The 19,248-nt window shown below is 46.6% G+C and overlaps 1 protein-coding gene and 1 long non-coding RNA gene across 2 annotated transcripts in view; one reads left to right on the top strand and one right to left on the bottom strand.

The window, feature by feature from the left end:
* The window catches only part of Grk7 (G protein-coupled receptor kinase 7), a 32,537-nt gene that overhangs the window by 7,073 nt on the left and 6,216 nt on the right, over positions 1 to 19,248 (top strand). The window contains 3 exon segments of the mRNA XM_010608198.2: positions 16,002 to 16,047; positions 16,050 to 16,100; positions 16,103 to 16,274. Coding sequence (XP_010606500.1) covers positions 16,002 to 16,047; positions 16,050 to 16,100; positions 16,103 to 16,274 — 269 coding nt within the window.
* LOC104851039 overlaps positions 13,583 to 19,248 on the bottom strand; it is a 34,089-nt gene continuing 28,423 nt past the window's right edge. Inside the window, exon 4 of the long non-coding RNA XR_777132.2 lies at positions 13,583 to 13,619. This is a non-coding gene — a long non-coding RNA (uncharacterized LOC104851039). The remainder of the gene's footprint in view (positions 13,620 to 19,248) is intronic.

The following is a 19,248-nucleotide window of genomic DNA, read 5'->3' on the forward strand; positions in this document are numbered from 1 at the left end:
CCCCCCCCTATTTCCCTTTTTTTTTTTTTTTTTTTTTTTTTTTTTTTCTTTTTGGTACTGGGGATGGAACTCAGGACCTTGTGCTTGCAAGGCAGGCGGCGGAACCACTAGGCTAAATCCCCAGCCCTCCCTAATCTCCTTTGAAGTGAGGGATTCCTCTGCCTTTTCCTCCTCTTCATCTGCAGGCGAGATCTCCTCCAGAACCTCTTGCCGCTGGGAGACATCACCCGCAGTCCTGCAGCCAGAGAGGCAGAAACGCCATTGGCTCAGGTTGTGATCCTGTGACATTCAGTGATGTGCTATTTGTATTACAAGACATCACTCCTTTATCAAACTAAAGTTTATTTAAAATGTTTGCTCATCTTATGGAATATGAGGAGGTCAAACTACTTGCCATCCAAAGTTTTCATTTTGGGGGAAAAGAGAAGTGAGCTGCGGTGCTATGTGAGATAACAGCATCTGTCATATAAGGGCCCAGGAAAACATGGTGATTAGGAAGTCTGGTTCAACTTCCTCACACAGAGTTTAAACATAGAGAATAACTGTTACAATCATGTGCTAGACAGAATTCTAAGATACTCCCCTCCAAGGCCCTTTCTCCTGTACTGTACAACCCACTTTTCTGGAGTGTGGGCAGGACCTATCAGTAAGGATGAGACATTACTTCCAGGATTATGTTACATTGCAGCGCAAGAGGGATTTTGACGATGTAATTAAGGCTACTAATCAGTCGACTTTGAGTTCATCAAAAGAGAAATTGTCCCAGTGGGCCTGACCTAATCACATGAAGGCCTTCCAACATGCCTTCAGAGGTCAGAGACAGCAGAAGTCAGGAATCTCAGGCACAAGAGGGCTTCTGTACACCAGTGCTGGCTTTGAGAAGGAGAGGGGCGTGTAGCAAGGGGTGCACCCACCCTGAACTGAATTCAGCTATGACCGCATGAGCCTGGAGGACACAGCCTGGCCAACATCTTGAGTTTAGCCTTGTAAGAGCCTCACCAAAGAGCCCTGCCCTGCTGGGCCCAAACTCCTGAGCTGCAGGACGGTGACCTAGTAAATGGGTACTGTTCTAAGTCACTAAGTTTGTGGTGATTTGTCACACAATGATAGAAAGCTCACACACATAAGTAAATGCAGGACAGTAGCCAGGTGAAAGATAATTTTGTAGGAGAAGAAAATCAAAGTTAACAGAGAATATACCAAGGTGTTGCACACTGCTGGCAGGATAATGTTTCTAGTTCGTGCAGGGATCAGAACATCTATCGACCATCTCTTAGAACTGGAGGTTCTGATAGAACTTGGAACTCTGGACTTGATTCTTCCACGCTGGTGACTCTTCCTTGGGTATAAGCTAGTCCTATCCAGCCACTCGGGTGACAATGGAAGGTGGGTTTTGGATGTCAGTCTGTAGGCGTCAGGGAGCCATTGAAGGTTTTTGAACAGGAAAGTGGCATGACTGGAGTGATTTTTTTAGGCAGATGGCTCAAACTAACACTTTATAAGATGAATTAGAGGAGAGAGCCCCCGGGTTGGGAGAAAGGGAATCCAGCATTGAGCTACTTGAATTGATCCACACATAAGGCAACAAGGCCTGAAGTCAGGCCATGGCCTCCAATCAGTCTTCTATCCACATTCAGCCACATTGAGCCCCATACCTCTCCTCTGGGCTCAGATCTCTGTCTCTCTCTCTCTCTCTCTCTCTCTCTCTCTCTCTCTCTCTCTCACACACACACACACACACACACACACACCACCCTGCCCACTGGTGATTGAACTAGAGCCTTCACACTAAGCTGCATCCCTAACTCTTTTTATTTTGAGACAGGGTCTCACTTGAGTTGCCCTGGCTGGACTCTAACTCCCAGCCCTCCCTCAGCCTCCTCGGGTGCAGGGATTATAGGGGTATAGCACCACACCTCGCTACACACCTGTCCTCAGGGGTGGACCTTGGGGGCACAGACCACCCATAGAATATGAGGGCTTTTGCCAGGTACAGGAGCTACTGGTAGCTAGAGGCGGGGCTCAGGGAGCCAGCTCATGGGAGGATGAGGCAGGGTGGCTCTGCCGAGGCCTGGGACAGACTGAGGCAGACATGGAGGGAGGCTGGGTTCTCCTCCCAGTTTCTTCACGACCCACTGTGCTGCCACCCCAGGGAGGCCACAGGATGCCTTTCCTCTCTACCACTTTACAAGTCTATGAGGTGATCTTTGAATTATTTAGAGGAAAATACTTGTAAACTCAAAGATTAACACATAGAATAAATTCCTGGGTTATCAGCCATGGTTATTATGGAGCAAAACTGTTGCTTCAATGGTTTGAAAAGTTTAGAAATATTCTGACTCCTTCATCAAGGGGTGATGAAATCTAAGTCCTTTACAAAAAGACTCTATAAGTTAAGTACTGCTATTAGACCCATTTTACAGGGAGGGAACATGAGATCATAATTAAGTTACCACCTCAACTCACTTCATGAGTAGATGATATGAACCCAGGTACATCAGATTCAAAACCACATCCAGGGGCTGGGGGTGCAGCTTGGTTGTAGAGCCTTTGCCTAGATCTCCAGCACGGCAGACAAAATAGAACAAAAAGTTAAACATACAGGTTTTCAACTCTACCTTGTGGAAGGCAGCACACGGCCTGTGATTTTTGATGCTTCGCAAGGCTTACCGTCCCAAAGAATGAAGACAGAGGTTATCTTGGCCTCAACAAAACATCTTGGAAACATCTGTCCCCAGGAGAGCTAAGTGGAGGAAGAGGTGAATGCAGGCAAAGTGCAAAAGTAGAGGTCCAAATAAACTAACTCAGGCACCTGGGAGGCCAGAGGAGCAGGAATAAAGAATGAGAGACTCAGGATGCTGATACCAGTTGTTGGAGAGAACACTACTCTCTAGAATTTGCCTCTCAATGGATGTGGAATTTCCGTTGCCATTGGATCAATGAGACTCTCTCACTCTTCCTGAAACAGTACCTCCTGGCCCTTGGCCCTGGATCTGTGACATCCTGGACTGGCTCTGTTCTGAGTTGCAGCCAAGTATAACGTATCCAGTGAATCTTCTGCTATCTTAGCTGAATAAGTGGATATATATTTTTTTCCTTTCATTGAGTTTATTGGTACATTTTAGGTATACAGCACAGTTACATTCATCATTGGGATCCTGTACCCTTACATGACAGGTCTTGGTTCTCATTTTTTCCCCTTGTCCCTGCCCTCCCTTCACCCTGAATAAGTGTATATGATGGCATTTGAATATCACCCCCGTCTGGCCTGATACTGGCAACACCCAAAGCCCAACTGAACCTCTGACAAGAAGACTTGAGAAAGCAGCACCCCACCTACACAGTGCATGGCGGTGACAAATGTCTCAGAGCAGCCTCCCACCTCCCACACTCGGTAGTTAAATGAGGCCCCAGCCACTGTCTAGATTCACATTTAAGGGCTGGGGATTTAGCTCAGTGGTTCCGCCGCCTGCCTTGCAAGCACAAGGACCCAAGTTCGATCCCTGGTACAAACAAAAAAACACTTAAATAGATTCACATTTAATAAATGTGGCAAGTACTTCTGCCTGTGCTGAGCTGACTTCTACCTGTCCACAGTGGCACTCGCATCATTTTTAAGAGACTCTGGACAAATATATGAGGAAAATTGGGTGGTAGAAGCTCATCCTGAAACTTTTCAAATTCAGCGTTCTACTTAGACAAAAATGACCTTCAAATCTTATGCAGGATAACTCATTAAAACTTACTATTTTGTCAGGAATGGGAACAAAATTAAAACTGACCCAAAAGCTTGTTACAGTTTGGTTGCCTTGTTCTGCGTGGAAGCCTCTGACCAGACCCTCATATTCACAGGGACAATGGACCGTAGAGGTTGAACCAAGTGGGAGGAGCGAATGCACAGGCCGAGGCCCAAAACAAGAAAGAGAAGGCGCCAGTCTAAGGAAGCTTCCAGCCTGTGTACCCAAGGAGGCCGAAGGAACAAGGGTAACAAACAGTCCTGTCCCCGCCATAGGACCACAGTAGCACCCGAGGGCAGGTGCCCCCCAGCCCTCCCTGCACATGATCCCAGGAGCCCACGGGGCCCAACGGGGTCAGCAGTCACTGGACTGGGGTCCGTGAAGGTGGGGAAGCACACAGCCGAGAGCCCATCCCTGGGAGCCATGGAGGTGCTGGGGTTCGGTGACGGTGGTTAAGCTAAGCACCACGCTCCCGACACCTGCCATTGAGTCCACTGCCTCACTGGACTTCACTTTACCAACACAAACTCAAAGATAAATTGTTACAGATGTCAAGACCGTCACGGCCAGCACGAAGTCCGCTGCAAGGACGCTTCTGAGTACAGGGCCCCGGTCAGGACTCTGGAAGCTGCCCCGGTCCAGCGGTTGTGTGGCAGCAGAAGCACGATTCATGCAGTGGGAATAGTCAACCAGTGCCTGTGGCTTTGGGAGAAAGGAAAGGAAGCCAGGGAGTGAGACGCACACAGCAGAAGGCGATGTGCATGGTTCCCACGAAGCTGGGGAGGTGGCAGGGGCAGAGCGTTCCAGATGCTGGGTTATCGCTTAGGAGCCCTGAAAAGCCTCTGAAGGGATTTAACAAAGGGGCAACACGCTCAGAATTTTGTTTTGAAAAGATTATCCGAGCTGAAGTGAGAACAGATTAGAGGGGATTTGTGTGGACTGTGGTCCTCGGTAATCCCGGTGAGAGAGGGTGGTGACTTGGGCTGCAGACAGGGCAGCGGAGCAGAGCACAGTGAGCGCGCTCGGGAACGGCTTCCAAGCAGACAGGTAGCAAGATGGTTTGGACATGGGGTGAGAGAGAAGGTGTCAAGGACAGTGCACTCTCAGGCCTGTAATCCCAGCACTCGAGGCATGATCACTGCAAGTTTGAGGCCAGCCTGGGCTACATAGTGAGTTCAAGGCCAGCCCGAGCTGTGTAGCGAGACCCTGTCTCAAAAAACTAAAACATCAGGGCCTGGGATTTAACTCAGTGGCACCTCTCCTGTCTTACAAGCACAAAGTCCCGAGTTTATCCCCAGTACTGGAAAAAAAAAAAAAAGGATGGCTTTTTGGATGAAGTTGTATCACAGGCACAGACTTAGACCCGGAGGACTATACACAACAGAGAAACCAGCAAACAAATTCATGAATGTTTCTGAAGCCCTAGGAGAGAGAAGGGAGGATGGGCAGTAACAACACTGAGGGTCCCCCGGCCCGACAGGAAGAGATTACAGGAACATTCCAGCCACTTTCCATCTCTGGGACAGAATACTCAACATTCTCAATTTAAAGGAAGAACGGTTTATTTGGACCAACGATTTCAGTTCACGGTCAGGTGACTCCAGGCAGAAACAGGACAGAGGAAGGGCCTGGCCGAGGACAGCCAAAAAGCAGAGAACAGAGAGGAGCCGGGACAAGGATTCACCCTTTCAGTGATCCACCTCCAACCAGGCCCACCCCCAAATGCACCTTCAGCTACTGAACCCCCACGACCCAATCACCCTCCAAACACAGCAGGTGTTTGGGAAGCATTTTACAGCCAAACCCTAACAAGGAGGAACTGGTAACCCAACTGCATGTGCTAGGCAGGTGGAATGGAAGGAAAACTGGGGTAAAAGAGAGCGGCGTGAGTCAGTCAGCAGGCCCCAACTGATGGTGACTGTGCCAAACCTGCAGCGGATATTTGGCCATATCTGGAGACATTTTTCTTCTCATCACTGGTGAAGTGTTACCGGCATTTAGTGAGCAGGGGCCAGGCATGCTCAGCAAAAGACTTACAGTGCTCAGCATAGCCCAGAACAAAGACCATCAGCCCATGGTGTGCTCAGAGCCACAGCTGAAATACTCAGGCATAGATAAAATTCACAAAGGAAGCCTGAGGCCTGGGGCTCAGTCACAGAAGAGAGCGGGGCTCCTGCTGCCTGGAGTGTGGGCCACAGGTGTGAGGGTGACAAGAATGCACCCCGGGAGAACATAGCAGATGCCAGGCCCTAAGGAGCCTGCGGTGTGAGACAGGGTATTGAGCCCAGTGGCAAAGGTGCTAAAGAGCTGACAAAGGCTTTTTCAGTAGTGTGTGGGAAAAGCAGACCAGACCCAGACCCAGTTTCTCCTATACTCAGGAGTATGTCCGCTCCACAGGTCATTTCTAACAGTAGATGTGTAGGGGCCTTTCCCTACACAACAAGCAAGCAAACAGTTCTGCAGTGGGCGCCAGCAGGCATCCCCTAATTTAATGCCATCCTTTTTTTTTTCTTAATGCCATTCTGACATTACACAATGACACAGCAGTGTCAGACCCCACAGGTTGAAGGCTCAGTCCCCAGTGCTGTCCCTCCCCGTCTTCAGATGCCAACTGCAAGTGTCTTCTCTTTGGCTGTTTTCCTTGTGCTTCTGGTCTACTTGGCTATGAATTGGGATTCCCACCACACCCTTCTTTGGTTTGACTTATATGCTCAAGCGACTCACAGAACTTGAGGAAACACCTATGCTTGTTCAGTATAAAGGACATTACGAAGAGCACAGATGGAGAGATGCATTGGGTAAGGTGGGGAAGAAGGCCTAGGAGCGTCTGTCCTGCCCCACCTGGGCTCATCACTTTGTTTTTGCTTTTCTGAGATAGTCTTGCTATGTAGCCCAGGCTGGCCTCAGATTTGCAGCTATCCTCCTGCCTCACCCTCCTGAGTGCTGGGATTACAGACATGCACCACTGTGCCCAGATGGGCGAGTCACTTTGGGAACCTCTGCATGCTCAGCCATCCACAAGTGCTCGACGCCTGTTTATATAGAGACCTCATTGCACAGGCATGATTGAAGCAGTAATAAGAAGGGCAAAACATGATTGGACAAAGAGTGTAATCTAATGTTAATAGCCAGGGGAAGAGGAGCTGCAAGGCCTTTTCAGCACACCCCGCCATCGGGGGGGATGGGACAGAGTCTGTTTTGATATGAATGCTCCTTTTCATCACCTACTCTCAGACAAGGTAGCTCAGAATTTGTTGGCTTGTCTGTCTGTTTGTGCTAGGGGTGGAGCCCAGGGCCCTGTGCATGCTAAGCACTTGCCCTACCGCTGAGATCCACCCAAACCCCAGAGAATTTCTTCATGGTCAGTAGCACTAAGGCAGGAGTGGGGAGATGAGGGCTTCTGTGACCTTCCTTGAGGAAAGAATTGTAGGCCAGGAACTAAAAGGAAAACTAAAGCTGGGAAGTAACAAAGTCATTCCTGAAGGACAGTCAGAAAGAGGGAGTTGATAGGAGGCTTAAAAGGAGAGTGTGGCTGGAGATACAGCTCAGTGGCAGAGCACCTGCCTAGCATGCATGAGGTCCTGGATTCCATCCTCAGCACTGGAAGGAGAAAAAAAAAAAAAGGAGGGGAGTAAAGCCAAGGCTTTGGGAGCTAGGTGGATGGCCATATTGACCAGTGAAGCTGTGGGGATGAGGGAGGCTCAGCCAGGAGGCCTGCAGGGTGTGGCTGGAGGCGGCTATCACAGGAAATAGTACAGCCCAGAGACCACATGGTGACTACGGCATCGCTAATCTGACACAGATACTTGTTGGCAGCTCAGAGCACCCACTTCGATCACATAATCCTTAGGTCAATGAGCTGCAGGAGCTTGAGTGTTGGAATCCTGTTTCTGCTACCTGCTATGAGTGCTCTGTACAGATCTGTAAGACGTGCTGTCACATGAGGGCACCAACTAAGGGACATTGGGGATGGGGTCTGGCATCCGGTTGGTGTTCAAGAAAGAGTCTCGCTAGGCTGCAGTTTCAACTTTTTTTGGCTTTGGGATCCGCCTCGGGGACTAGTGGAGGGCACCTCTAGGTGTGTAGATCCTGGGGTCTGTGTCCAGCCCTTCATCCTGCACTGTTCCTCCGCTCTGCTTCTCGACCGCCATGAGCTGAGCAGCTTTGCTCCTCCCCAACCCCCACCATGATCTTTTTTCTGCCTTGGAAGCAGCTGACTACGGACTGAATCCCCCCAAACCCCAAGCCAAAGTAGACCTCTCCCCTCTTAAATGGTGCCAGTTATTGCATCTCAGCAACAGGAAAGCTAAGTAACATGCAAGCCATTTGGAGTGCCTTCTGCTAATGGGCACAGACTCGCCACTACCTGGCCATAGCCCTGCAGTCAGGCCTCTTCTGAGTCTGGTCAGCACTGTCTGTCTGATAGGGCTGATCAGAAAGGGGAACAAGAAACAAGGTGGGGCTGGGGGTAGAGCTCAGTGACACGGCACTTGCCTACTTTGCACCAGGCTCTGGGTTCCACCCCGCACAGCAGAGGGTTAGCCACTGGTAGGCACACAAGAAATGGTCGCATGAGAAATACAAGTGCCAGACCCTCTGTCACAGTCTCCACGGTTGCTGTTCTTTCTGGCACTGTAGGTGCTCAAGTGGCCTTTGCACCTGTGTGCTGCTCTCGGTCGCAAGGAATTGGCCAAACCCCGAGGCTGCAGCTGAGAGGGTAGTGGGCGGGGAAGCAGCTCGGATCTAGGTTGAGCGGAGGCACCGCAGTTGTCCTGTAGGGTTTCATTTGTGATTTTATTCTGGGTATTAGAGGCACCATGGAAAATGTGTCCCTGAGATTTGCAGAACTTGAAAACACTGAAGAGCACTAAGGTGAAAGATCTTAGCTGTTGGCCACTAATGTGTACGGTTCTCTCTCAAGCTGAAGGAGTCTCAAAGGCTTCCGGGATTTTCTTAGGTCGCTGTACCAAACCAAGACGTGGTGACATTAGTGGTTAAACGCCTCTTGATGGCCCAGTGTGGACCAGGCCCTGGGAAAGCACCCAATGTGTTTGATCTCGTCCATCTTCGATCATTGTAGTACTCTGCGATCGGGGCTGGGAGAGGCTGAGTCTCAGGTGGGTGACCAGCTAATCACTGGTGACTGTGGGATCCGGTCCGGTTGCATGGCTGTAGAAAGTACTGTCACTGGCGCCCCATTTTGGACCGCCTGGGGGATCTCTCCCAGGTGTCCTCCCTGCCCGGGAAGCGGCTGACAGAAGACTGTCGCTGTCACTGCTGGTGCACTGGGTTTAGCCAGCCTGGCCCCCGAGCCCTGGCGGGTGGAGCCTCGAGCTCGAGCTCGGTCCCCTGGGGTCTGAGGCCCACATTCCTCCGAGGTCTGCAAAGGCCTCCGCGTAGAGGCGCAGAGGAGCAGCTGGGAACGAGAACAAAGCGGCCAGGCCCCCCTCGGAGGAAGGAAGGAGTGAGCCCCAGGAAACAGCTGATAACGCTAAGCTCAGCTTGTTTTTTTCCTCTGCTCAACAGTTCTCCTGCCACGGCAAACAAAAGATGTACATTCTGATTCCCTCTTCTGTTTGGATTGTGCTGTCGACTGGGTCTGGTTTGTGATGAGCTGGGGGAAGAGGCAGCCGCGGGCGGTTTCTGGCCCCGCTGGCTGGCCAGTGCGCTGGGAATGGCAGAGCTGCCTCTCCCTAAGCCGGTCCGGCGTCACCAGGGGCCCCGGCATGGGCATTTCTTTTAATGATGGAATTTGAAGTTCCAAGTTTTCAGATTTAGTAAGAGCTGAAGGTTTACCTGTGACCCTGACCTTAAAGGACCTGTGCACCTGCACTGGACGCACCTTTTTCGTGGACTGTAAAATTGTCAAGGTGAGAGCTGTACCCTCGACGGCCCACTGAGGGCCGCTCCCTGGGCCCCACCCCACCCCTAGATCACAGTAAATCTGGGACGACACTGAGTGAGAGCCCCGCCAGCCTGGGCCCTGCCACTGGCTCCCATGGTCCCTAGCTGAGAGTGGCAACAACCAAGCAGGTCAGTGGAAGCCAGGGTCCAACAGCAGGGTCTTAACCCCACCCACAGTGGCACCTTCCTGGACAGATTTGACATGCACAGGTGACAGGTAGCCCCCAGACATTAGCATCCTCCGGAGCCTACTGAACTAAAGGGACCGTTTGCTGTCCCATGTGGAGTGATAGAAGTGGGGTGCAGACATTGCCTGGCTTCCTACACCTGTGAGGTCCCTGCAGATGTGGTGCAATGCTGGTGTACTTCGTTTTGCCTGATCCGGTGTTGACTGTGTAGATCTGCCAAAGGGCACCCCCAAAACCGAGAGCAAAACAAAATGAAGAAGGAGAAATCAAAGATAAACCACACAAAAAAACCCTCTGCTAAGAAGTCTATGGCTATTGCCTCTTGGGTGATCCCTGCAGCCCTGATGATGGCAGTTCTGCTCACACAGCAGGAAAGAGACCCATGAGCAGGGGCCCTTGGTAGCTGCAGGAGTTAAAGGAGCAGCAAGAGGTCAGTGTAGTTGGGCCCTGCCCCATGCCGCTTGGCAAGGGCTCTCCTCCCACCTCCCCGAGGAGGCAGTTCACACGCAGAAGACAAATGGCATAAGGGCAGGCAATTAATTTTTTCAGCTGGAGGCCGAGATGGAATGTGGGTGCTTAGCGTCTGGCATAAGTCTCTAATTCCATTCCCCTCTGTGAAATACCTTCGCTTCTCAAGGAGTGGATGCCTTCCAAAGTCCATGCCGGACGTTTTCTGCGTTTAGGATCAAAAGGTGAATTTAGTTGAGAAAATCATTTGGAATGAATCTAAGGCTACTCTGTGCACTGCCTCGAGCTCTTGCCATGACACCAGGGACCAGAATGCCGTGCGGTGGGGGACAATTCTTCATATATTTCCTGGAGGGAGGAGAAGGGTTGTCCAGAGCACAGTTCCCATTGCATGACCTTATTGGGATCTAAATTACAGCAAACAAACTTGAAAGGGTCAATAGGAAAATTGGGAAAGTACAAATATGTCCAGATAGTTGTTAATGTTAAAGAATTTATTGAGTAAGATAAGGCTTTGATCTGTTTTTTGGGCTTTTTATTTCTTTGCAATCCTGGGGATCCAACCCAGAGGTGCTCTACCATTGAGCTACATCCCAACCCTCTGCATTATTTATTTTTAAATCATCTAAGTTGCCCAGAACTTAAATTTCTCCTGCCTCAACCTCCCAAATAGCTAAAGATTACAGGCATGAGCCTCTATGCCTGGCTGTTTTGTCCTGTTTTTTAAAGTGATCTTATCTTTTAGAAATTTATAGTGAAATACTATAAATAGTATTTATAGTGGCATGATGATTAGGATGGTCAAGGACAAAGGGACAGGATTAGGGCAAAGTTATCGAAGCAGGGTAAAGGGTAACTGGATATGTGATTCTAGACTCCCTTCTTTGGTATATGTTTGCATTTTCTGATAATAAAATACTCTTGAAAAATACAAGAGTTGAGGTAAAAAATAGAAGATCCCCCCTAAAAAAGAAAGAGAAAAAGAAAGAAAAGACAAAGAAACAGAAAACAGGAGCCAAGGTAACAAAGTACATGGTTTCCAAAATACAAGAAGAGACAAAATGGAAGGGAGAAAATAATCAAAGAAATATGTAATAGGAGAACTATTCCCAATGATGATAGCCATCGGTTGCTGGATTGAGGGGCCAGCTCATAGCCAGCACTGTGGATGGGAAGAGCACACACCAAAGTAAAAGCCTGAAAAATTCCATCACATCAAGGGACTGGGCTTTGACTAATGGAATTGGGAGCTGGACAGGACTGGGCAGCTGGCCTCCTTCCGCTCACCCCTGTGAATCCCGCTGTGCCCTTTCCAGAGCTCCTGTCCCTGAGAATACAGCAGCAGCCAGTCTGGCATCACATCCACCTTCTCAGTCGTTTTTTTCCCTCTCCAGTCTATTAAAAAAAAAAAACTTCCAAGCATAAAGCAAAGTTAAAAGAATTTCACAGCAAGTACCTGCAAAATATCTACTACCTAGAGTTTGTCATTGACACTGACATTTTTATTTATTTATTTGTGTTTGGTTAGCATTGTGGAAGTTTTGCTTTTGTTTTTGTTTTTAGACAGAATCTTGCGATGTAGTTCAGGCTGGCTTTGAACTCACTATTTAGCAGAGGGTGGCCTTGAAATCACAGTGATCCTCCTCTCTCGGCCTTCAAGTATGGGTGTGTGCCACCCCCCCAGCTGACATTGGCACTTTTAGTAGCTTTAATGGAACTATAGTTAAATGCCATAAAATCTACCCATTTCAAGTCTACTGGTTTCTAATATATTCACAAAGTTGTGAAAAAGTCACCACAATCAATTTTAGGACATTTTTTTTCACCCCATAAGAAACTACATATCCTTTTTGGGGGGTGATTGGTACTGGGGATCGAACTCGGGCCCTTGTGCTTGCAAGGCAGGCAGCAGAACCACTGAGTCAAATCCCCGGGCCTATGTATCCTTTAGATATGTTTAGATATCCTTTGTTCCCATTCCTCCCAAAATAACCACTAATCTACTTGCTGTCTCCATGGAATTGTCTATTTTGAACATTTTATATAAATGTAATCATGCAATATACGGTTGCTAGTGACTGACTTCTTTCACTTAACACACTGTTGACAAGTTTATTCCTGTTGTAGCAGGTATCAGTATTTTGGGCTTTTGTATGGCCAAAGAATATGCCATTGTTTACCATTAACATTTCGCCAGATTTACTTGATCACATATCTATCCATCCATTTTATGTCTGTTTTGTATTTCCAAGTCAGCTCACTTCCCTTTTTATCTTAGCATCTTCGGCCTGCACCCGTCTCAAATACCGCTCAGACCCCGTGACTACTCAAAGCGCGAAGGACCTGGGAGCTGGTGTCTTTAACCGTATGTGCTCTCTAGCACATGGAGACAAAGGAAAAGGGAGACTGGAAGTAGGCTTTGCTCCTTTGGAGCATAGAATGCCTCCGTCTCACCCACATCGCCCCTCCAGCCCCTGCTCCCATCATAGAAGCCCATGGATCCTCTGTCTAGAAATACAAATTCCTTAAAGTTCCTTACTCCGTCTCTCGAAAACCCTCATTTGGACAGCCTTCTAGGTGTGATAGATTCTTCCCCATGATTCTGTTTCTTTGTAGCTCTTTAGTGAAATATCCTCCACACACACACACACACACACACACACACACACACACACACGCCCCTCCCTTGTTTCACCCACCATTATGTCATTTATTCTGCTTTATTGAATTAACCTTTTGACCTGTCTGTCTCCACCAGTCTTTAAACCCTCAGGGGTAGGGCCAGGCCTTGTTGTGTCTTGAAATTCCTGGAACTCATTGAGGGTAATAAGTGTTTGCTGGGTAATAAGCGGGAATACCTAGTCCCTGTCTTTGCTGTTGTTTATTTAGCGAACATTTTGCTGGGCATGCACCACGTGAGGCCCTGCAGTAAGGGCCTGGGTTTGGATACAAACATGAGTAACACTATCCTGGGCCTCAGAGACGCCTACGGGACCCTTTAGTCTGGACAAATGCACAACTGGATAAAATGCCAAGACAACAGATGTAAACCGGGACTGTCCCAGGCAAACAGAACATATGGTCACCTCAATTATGTGCCAGCCTGGATGAAAGCAGCAGTGCCACAATGACTCATGCCCAGACTGGTAGCCCCTGGTCCTTTCCAGAATGTTCTTGCTTGGGCCAATTGCTCTTTATTCATGCTTGAATCATTTATGCTTTTTATTGTTGTTATCCAGGTAGAAATTGTCCATGATGGGCCAGGGATTTAGCTCAGAGGTTCCACCGCCTGCCTTGCAAGCGCAAGGGCCCAAGGTGATCCCTGGTACCAAAAAAAAAAAAGAGAGAGAAATTATCCTTGAAATTTCATACTCCTAAAACACATATACTAGGTGCATTTAAAATGGTACACTGTATACTTAAGAACTACACAGAAAGAAAATGGCTTAATGAACACCTGAAACACTTTTGCATGTTTTTTTTTTTTTTTTTTTGATATGGAGGATTGAACACAGGTCTTTATGCTTCCAAGGCAGGCAGCGGAACCACTGAGCTAAATCCCCAGCCCAGTGTTTTTTGATGTACTAAATCATATAGGTTTAATCAGTGTGTGAGAACCATGGTATATTTACATTTCTTAATAAACTGGTTTGTTCTCTTTATTTTTTAATTTTATTGATATACTTTAATGATTACATTCATCATAGGGAGTTTGTACCTGCACATGGTATATCTTTTTTTCTTTTTTTTTTGGTTTTTTGAGACAAGGTCTCACTATGTAGCTCACACTGACGTGGAACTCACTGTGTAGCCCAGGCTGGTCTCGAACTCACAGCGATCTTCCTGCTTCAGCCTCAAAGTGCTGAAATTACAGGCGTGCTCCACCACGCCTGGCCACATGATATATCTTGATTCTTGTTTTTCCCCGTTCCCTCCCCTCCTTTCAACCCTTCTGCCCCTCTTTATTTACAAAAGTTTTGTTTCTATTTTTTCTTTCTGTTCTCTTTCCTTTTCCCTTCCTTCCGTTCCCCATCCCTCCTCATTTGATCCCCTTCTTCCCATTTCACAATATCAATTATGCATCTTTATTCTCTTTATCGATGGTCCTTTGAGTATTTCCAACTTGAGACTGTTATAGAGAATGGAGCGGCAAACATCTCCATACGGATTCTTTTTTCTTTCTTCTGAGTTATTTCTCTGCAGTACACACTCCAAACTTAAACAGCTTGGCTGGAGGACAGGAACACTTTGATAGCTCCTTCTCTATGTCACATTGCTCTACAAAATTCTTTTTTTTTGGTACTGGGCATCGAACTCGGGTCCTTGTGCTTGCGAGGCAGGTGGCAGAACCACTGAGCTAAATCCCCAGCCCCTGCTCTCCTAAAATTCTGCATCAACTTACAGAGCACAGTTGTTTTCCACATCTCTGGCAATCATTTATATTATTTTAATGTACTAATAAAAGCTTATGATCATTTTAGGGTTTTCTTTGTTTGCATTTTCAATTGCAATGAGCTACTTATTGCACTTCAATAAAAAGCAATTATAGTTTTTCTCAAAACATACTGAGAGCCGGGTGTGGTGGGGCACACTTGTAATCTCAGCACTTAGGAGGCTGAGGCAGGAGGATTGCCATGAGTTTGAGGACAGCCTGCACTACATAGTGAGCTCAAGGCCAGCCTGAACTAATAGCAAGACCCCCCCGAAATATATACTTTATAATTACATGGTATATTATAGGTATTCATTAAATATTTGCGAAATTAATGAATTCATTAAAAATCACATTCAATAAATACCACATGATTCTACCTTCAGGAGGTACCTAGAGTAGTCATATTCATAGAGACAGAAGATAGAAGGATGGTTGCCAGAGATGAGGAGAGGGAAAAGTGTTCCAGAGATTGCTTGCACAGCCATGTGAATGTGCTCAATACTACTGAACTGTACACTTACGATGATTATGATGGTAAATTTTATGCCGTGAATTTTATTGCAAAATATATAAATATTTTAACCTATTCATCATTTGGCACGTCTTGTCAATATAAGTGTGCCTGCTCTGTGTGATCTTCCACGTTAAATCCTGGAATTTTCTCAGTTAGAATGCAGTGTTACTCATTCAGTGTGGACACTGACAAGCAAAGATGTGTGATGTTAATGATGACACAGCAAACAGAATAAACGTTACAAACTAGACGATATCGTGTGAACATTCAATATGAATAAGAATGTGCTCAACCTTTAAAAATCTTACATATTTTTCCATGATCTTTGAATTTTAAAAAAGGCAGAGCTAAGGAAGTCTTAGAGATCCATTTGAACTTTTTATCTTTGCTTGCCATTTGGTACAGGGGATCAAACTCAGGACTTCGCCTGCCAGGCTGGACTGTGCCACTGAGCTACATCCCTGGCCCTGAACTTTTCATCTTAAAGATGAGATGATGAGATGAGACATTGATTTTTTTCATTTCAAAATCAGCCCCTTCTACTGTTTCTACGGTCCCTGGCCAATAGCTGTATGTCACAGTGGTCAGAATGGCCCAGATGGCCTCCTTCGGGCTGGAGCAGAGGCTGCTGGGAAGCCCAAACACATGAGAGTGGCCTTAACAAGGAAAGCAAAGTAGAATAAGTGCCGGGTTGGCAACAAGCAGTGTGTGCAGCATTCACCTTAGGGTTCTCTTCTGTTGGCTGTGCTGTGCAGGCTGGGACCAATGGCTACATGGCTCCTGAAATCCCCATGCAGAAGGTGGCTATTCCTACCCTGCGGACTGGTTTGCGATGGGATGCAGCATTTATGAGATGGTGCTGGACGGACACCATTCAGAGATTACAAGGAAAAGGTCAGTAGAGAGGATCTAAAGCACAGACCTCTGAAAGAGGAGGCCATGTTCCAACGTGAGAGCTTCACAGAGGACGCGAAAGACATCTGCAGACTCTTCTTAGAAAAGAAAGCACAGCAACGCTTAGGAAGCAGGTAAATGATGTCAGCATCATGCACAGCAATGACTTTGGATCTGTGGCAAATTTGGGACTTAAGTATTATTATATTCTCGACATTTTCATATAATATTAAATATTTATGATTAAGTATTTCTCTCTCTCTCTTTTTTTTTTTTTTGAGACAGGGTCTCACTATGTAGTTGACACTGACCTGGAACTCACTATGTAGCCCACGCTGGTCTCGAACTCACAGCGATCCTCCTGCCTCAACCAGTGCTAGGATTACAGGCGTGCACCACTACGCCTGGCATGATTAAGTATTTCTAATGCTTTCAAACACTAAGTACTTGAAATAACAAAATCTTCAAAATATAACTTAAAGGGAACAAATGAGATGCAGAACAGCTTTCATTAAAAAAAGAAGGTGCCCAGGCGTGGTGGCGCACGCCTGCAATCCCAGCACTCGGGAGGCTGAGGCAGGAGGATCGCTGTGAGTTTGAGACCAGCCTGGACTACATAGTGAGTTCCAGGTCAGTCTCAGCTACACAGTGAGACCCTGTCTCAAAAAAAAAAAAAAAGAAGGGCTGGGGATTTAGCTCAGTGGTTCTAATACCTGCTTTGAAAGTGCAAGGACCTGAGTTCGATCCCTGGTACCAAAAAACAAAAAAAAACAAAGAAGAAGCAAGAAGGGCTAGGGGTGGTCAAACACTTGCATAGCAGCTCAAAGCCCTGGGTTCCTGTCCTGGTACGAAAAACAAACAACCCAATAAATGGAAAAAAGAATACATAATTCAAATGATTGTACAGACTATTTCAAAGAGATAGAAGGAATTTATAGGTTTGGTCATTTCTGATAAAGGGAAACTGCAGGCTGGTAATGAGCGTAAATAAGGATTTTCATTACATACCTTTATTGTATTCTAAATTTTGAGCTATTTTAATGAAGTATCTATTTGAAAATGAGTGAAATGAAAACTTTAAGTAAAAACTTCAATTTTGCCTCCAGAAAATTATGTCACTTTTTAAAATCCCCCATAAAAGCCGGGAATTTAGCTCAGTGGTCCAGTGGCCTGCCTTGAAGCGCAAGTACCCAAGTTCAATCCCCAGTACCAAAAAATAAATAAATAAATAAAATCTCCCATAAAATACCATCAATTATTCAACAAATATATAGTGAGCTGGGTATGGTGGCACACACCTGTAGCTTTAGGTACTTGGGAAGCTGAGGCAGGAGGATTCCTTGAGCATAGAAGTTCAAGTCCAGGCCAAGGATTTAGCTCAGTGATTCTGGCACCTGCTTCGAAAGTGCAGAGACCCGAGTTCAATCCCCAGTACCAGGAAAAAAAAAAAAAAATGCCGGGTGTGGTACTGCACGCCTGTAATCCCAGCACTCAGGAGGCTGAGGCAGGAGGATAGCTGTGAGTTGGAGACCAGCCTGGGCTACAAAGTGAGTTCCAGGTCAGTCTCAACTACATAGTGAGACTCTTGTCTCAAAAAAACAAAAAATAGAAGTTCAAGTCCAGTCTGGGCAACACAGCAAGACTATATCTCAAAAAACAAAAACAAAAAAATAAATGGGTGACTGCATTACGTAAATCAGTGGCTTTAGATTTACATAGACTCATATGCCTACTTTCCTACAGACTGCTCATTTTACTCCAAGTGAGAGAATCTCTGAGTTTCAGTTTCTTGACATATAAAGTGAGGAATTTGTGGGGGTGATGGTGAGTTTAATGTTAACTTGACTAGGCCACAGGACCCAGATTTTGGTCAAACATAATTCTAAATGTTTCTGGGAAGATCTTTACATGAGATTAATACTTAAATCAGTAGGCACTGAATCAAGACAGCTGACCCTCCACACATAATGTGGGCAAGCTTCCTCCAGTCAAAGGCCTTAAGGGAGAAACCAGCCTCCCCAGAGGAAATCTCTGGTTCACTTCTGGCTCAGAGCATAACTCTTTCCTGGGTCTCCAGTCTGCTGCCAGTGACCCTGCAGACTGGATTGCCAGGTCCAAGTGGGTAGGCCAATTCCTTAAAATCTCTCTCTCTCTCTCTCTCTCTCTCTCTCCCCCCTATATGTATATGCATATCCCATACACACACTGCTGGGGAAGAAAAACTGCCTCTCCTCTCTTTGGTTCAGTACCTAGGGACCTACAAATTAAACTGAGAAAACAAATTAACATGAGAAAAAACAAGTCTTTACCACATATGCGTAGGCAGGAGTTTTTAAAAAACATAAATAAGAGGCAGAATTTGGGGTATATACATGTTAATAGAGGGAGAGGGAGAAAACCACTTATGGGAAAGCACATGACTTTTAGGAAATATAAATGAGCACTTAGAAGGATAGATAGACGATACAATGGCTTTGTGACAATCTGTTTCTTGGCACTAGCCTATTTCCAGGGATGAGTCATTATTTGCTGACTGGGACTCTCCAGGGTGAGGATTTGTGTCAATTGAGTTATTCTGGAAAGCTCTACTTTTAGGCACACGGATGGGGGAGTTCAGAACCTATGTCTCTTATTCTCAAACTCCTTCAATTCAAATAAATTTTGAAACTGGGCATGGTGGCACACACGTGGAATCCCAGCACTCTGGGAGGCTGAGGCAGGAAGATCCCAAGTTTGAGCCCACCCTGAGCAACTCAGTGATTCAGCAAGACTCTTAGAGAGGCAGAAGCAGAGGCAGAGGCAGAGGGAGATTGAGACTGGGGATGTAGCTTAGTTTAAAGGCTCTGGGTTCAATCCTCAGTACCATAAAATAATTTTGATGTAATAACAGCGGCTCATCCCAGATCCCGTCTATGTCCTGTTGGCTCTGTCTCTCCACAGAGCCCTGATAACACAGTAGGACTCTTTGAGTTTCTGATATAATGTAGTTAGTAATTAGTAAGTGATAGTAATTACTCTTCATTTGTCTAAGGAAGATATCAGATAATATTCTGGTTAAACTGTGAGCTTGAGTATCTTAAGTTACTTAGGTTAAATTTTCAAATTCTA

Source organism: Fukomys damarensis, unplaced genomic scaffold (genome assembly GCF_012274545.1).
Source record: "Fukomys damarensis isolate Sample0158 unplaced genomic scaffold, DMR_v1.0_HiC HiC_scaffold_37, whole genome shotgun sequence".
Taxonomy (NCBI): domain Eukaryota; kingdom Metazoa; phylum Chordata; class Mammalia; order Rodentia; family Bathyergidae; genus Fukomys; species Fukomys damarensis.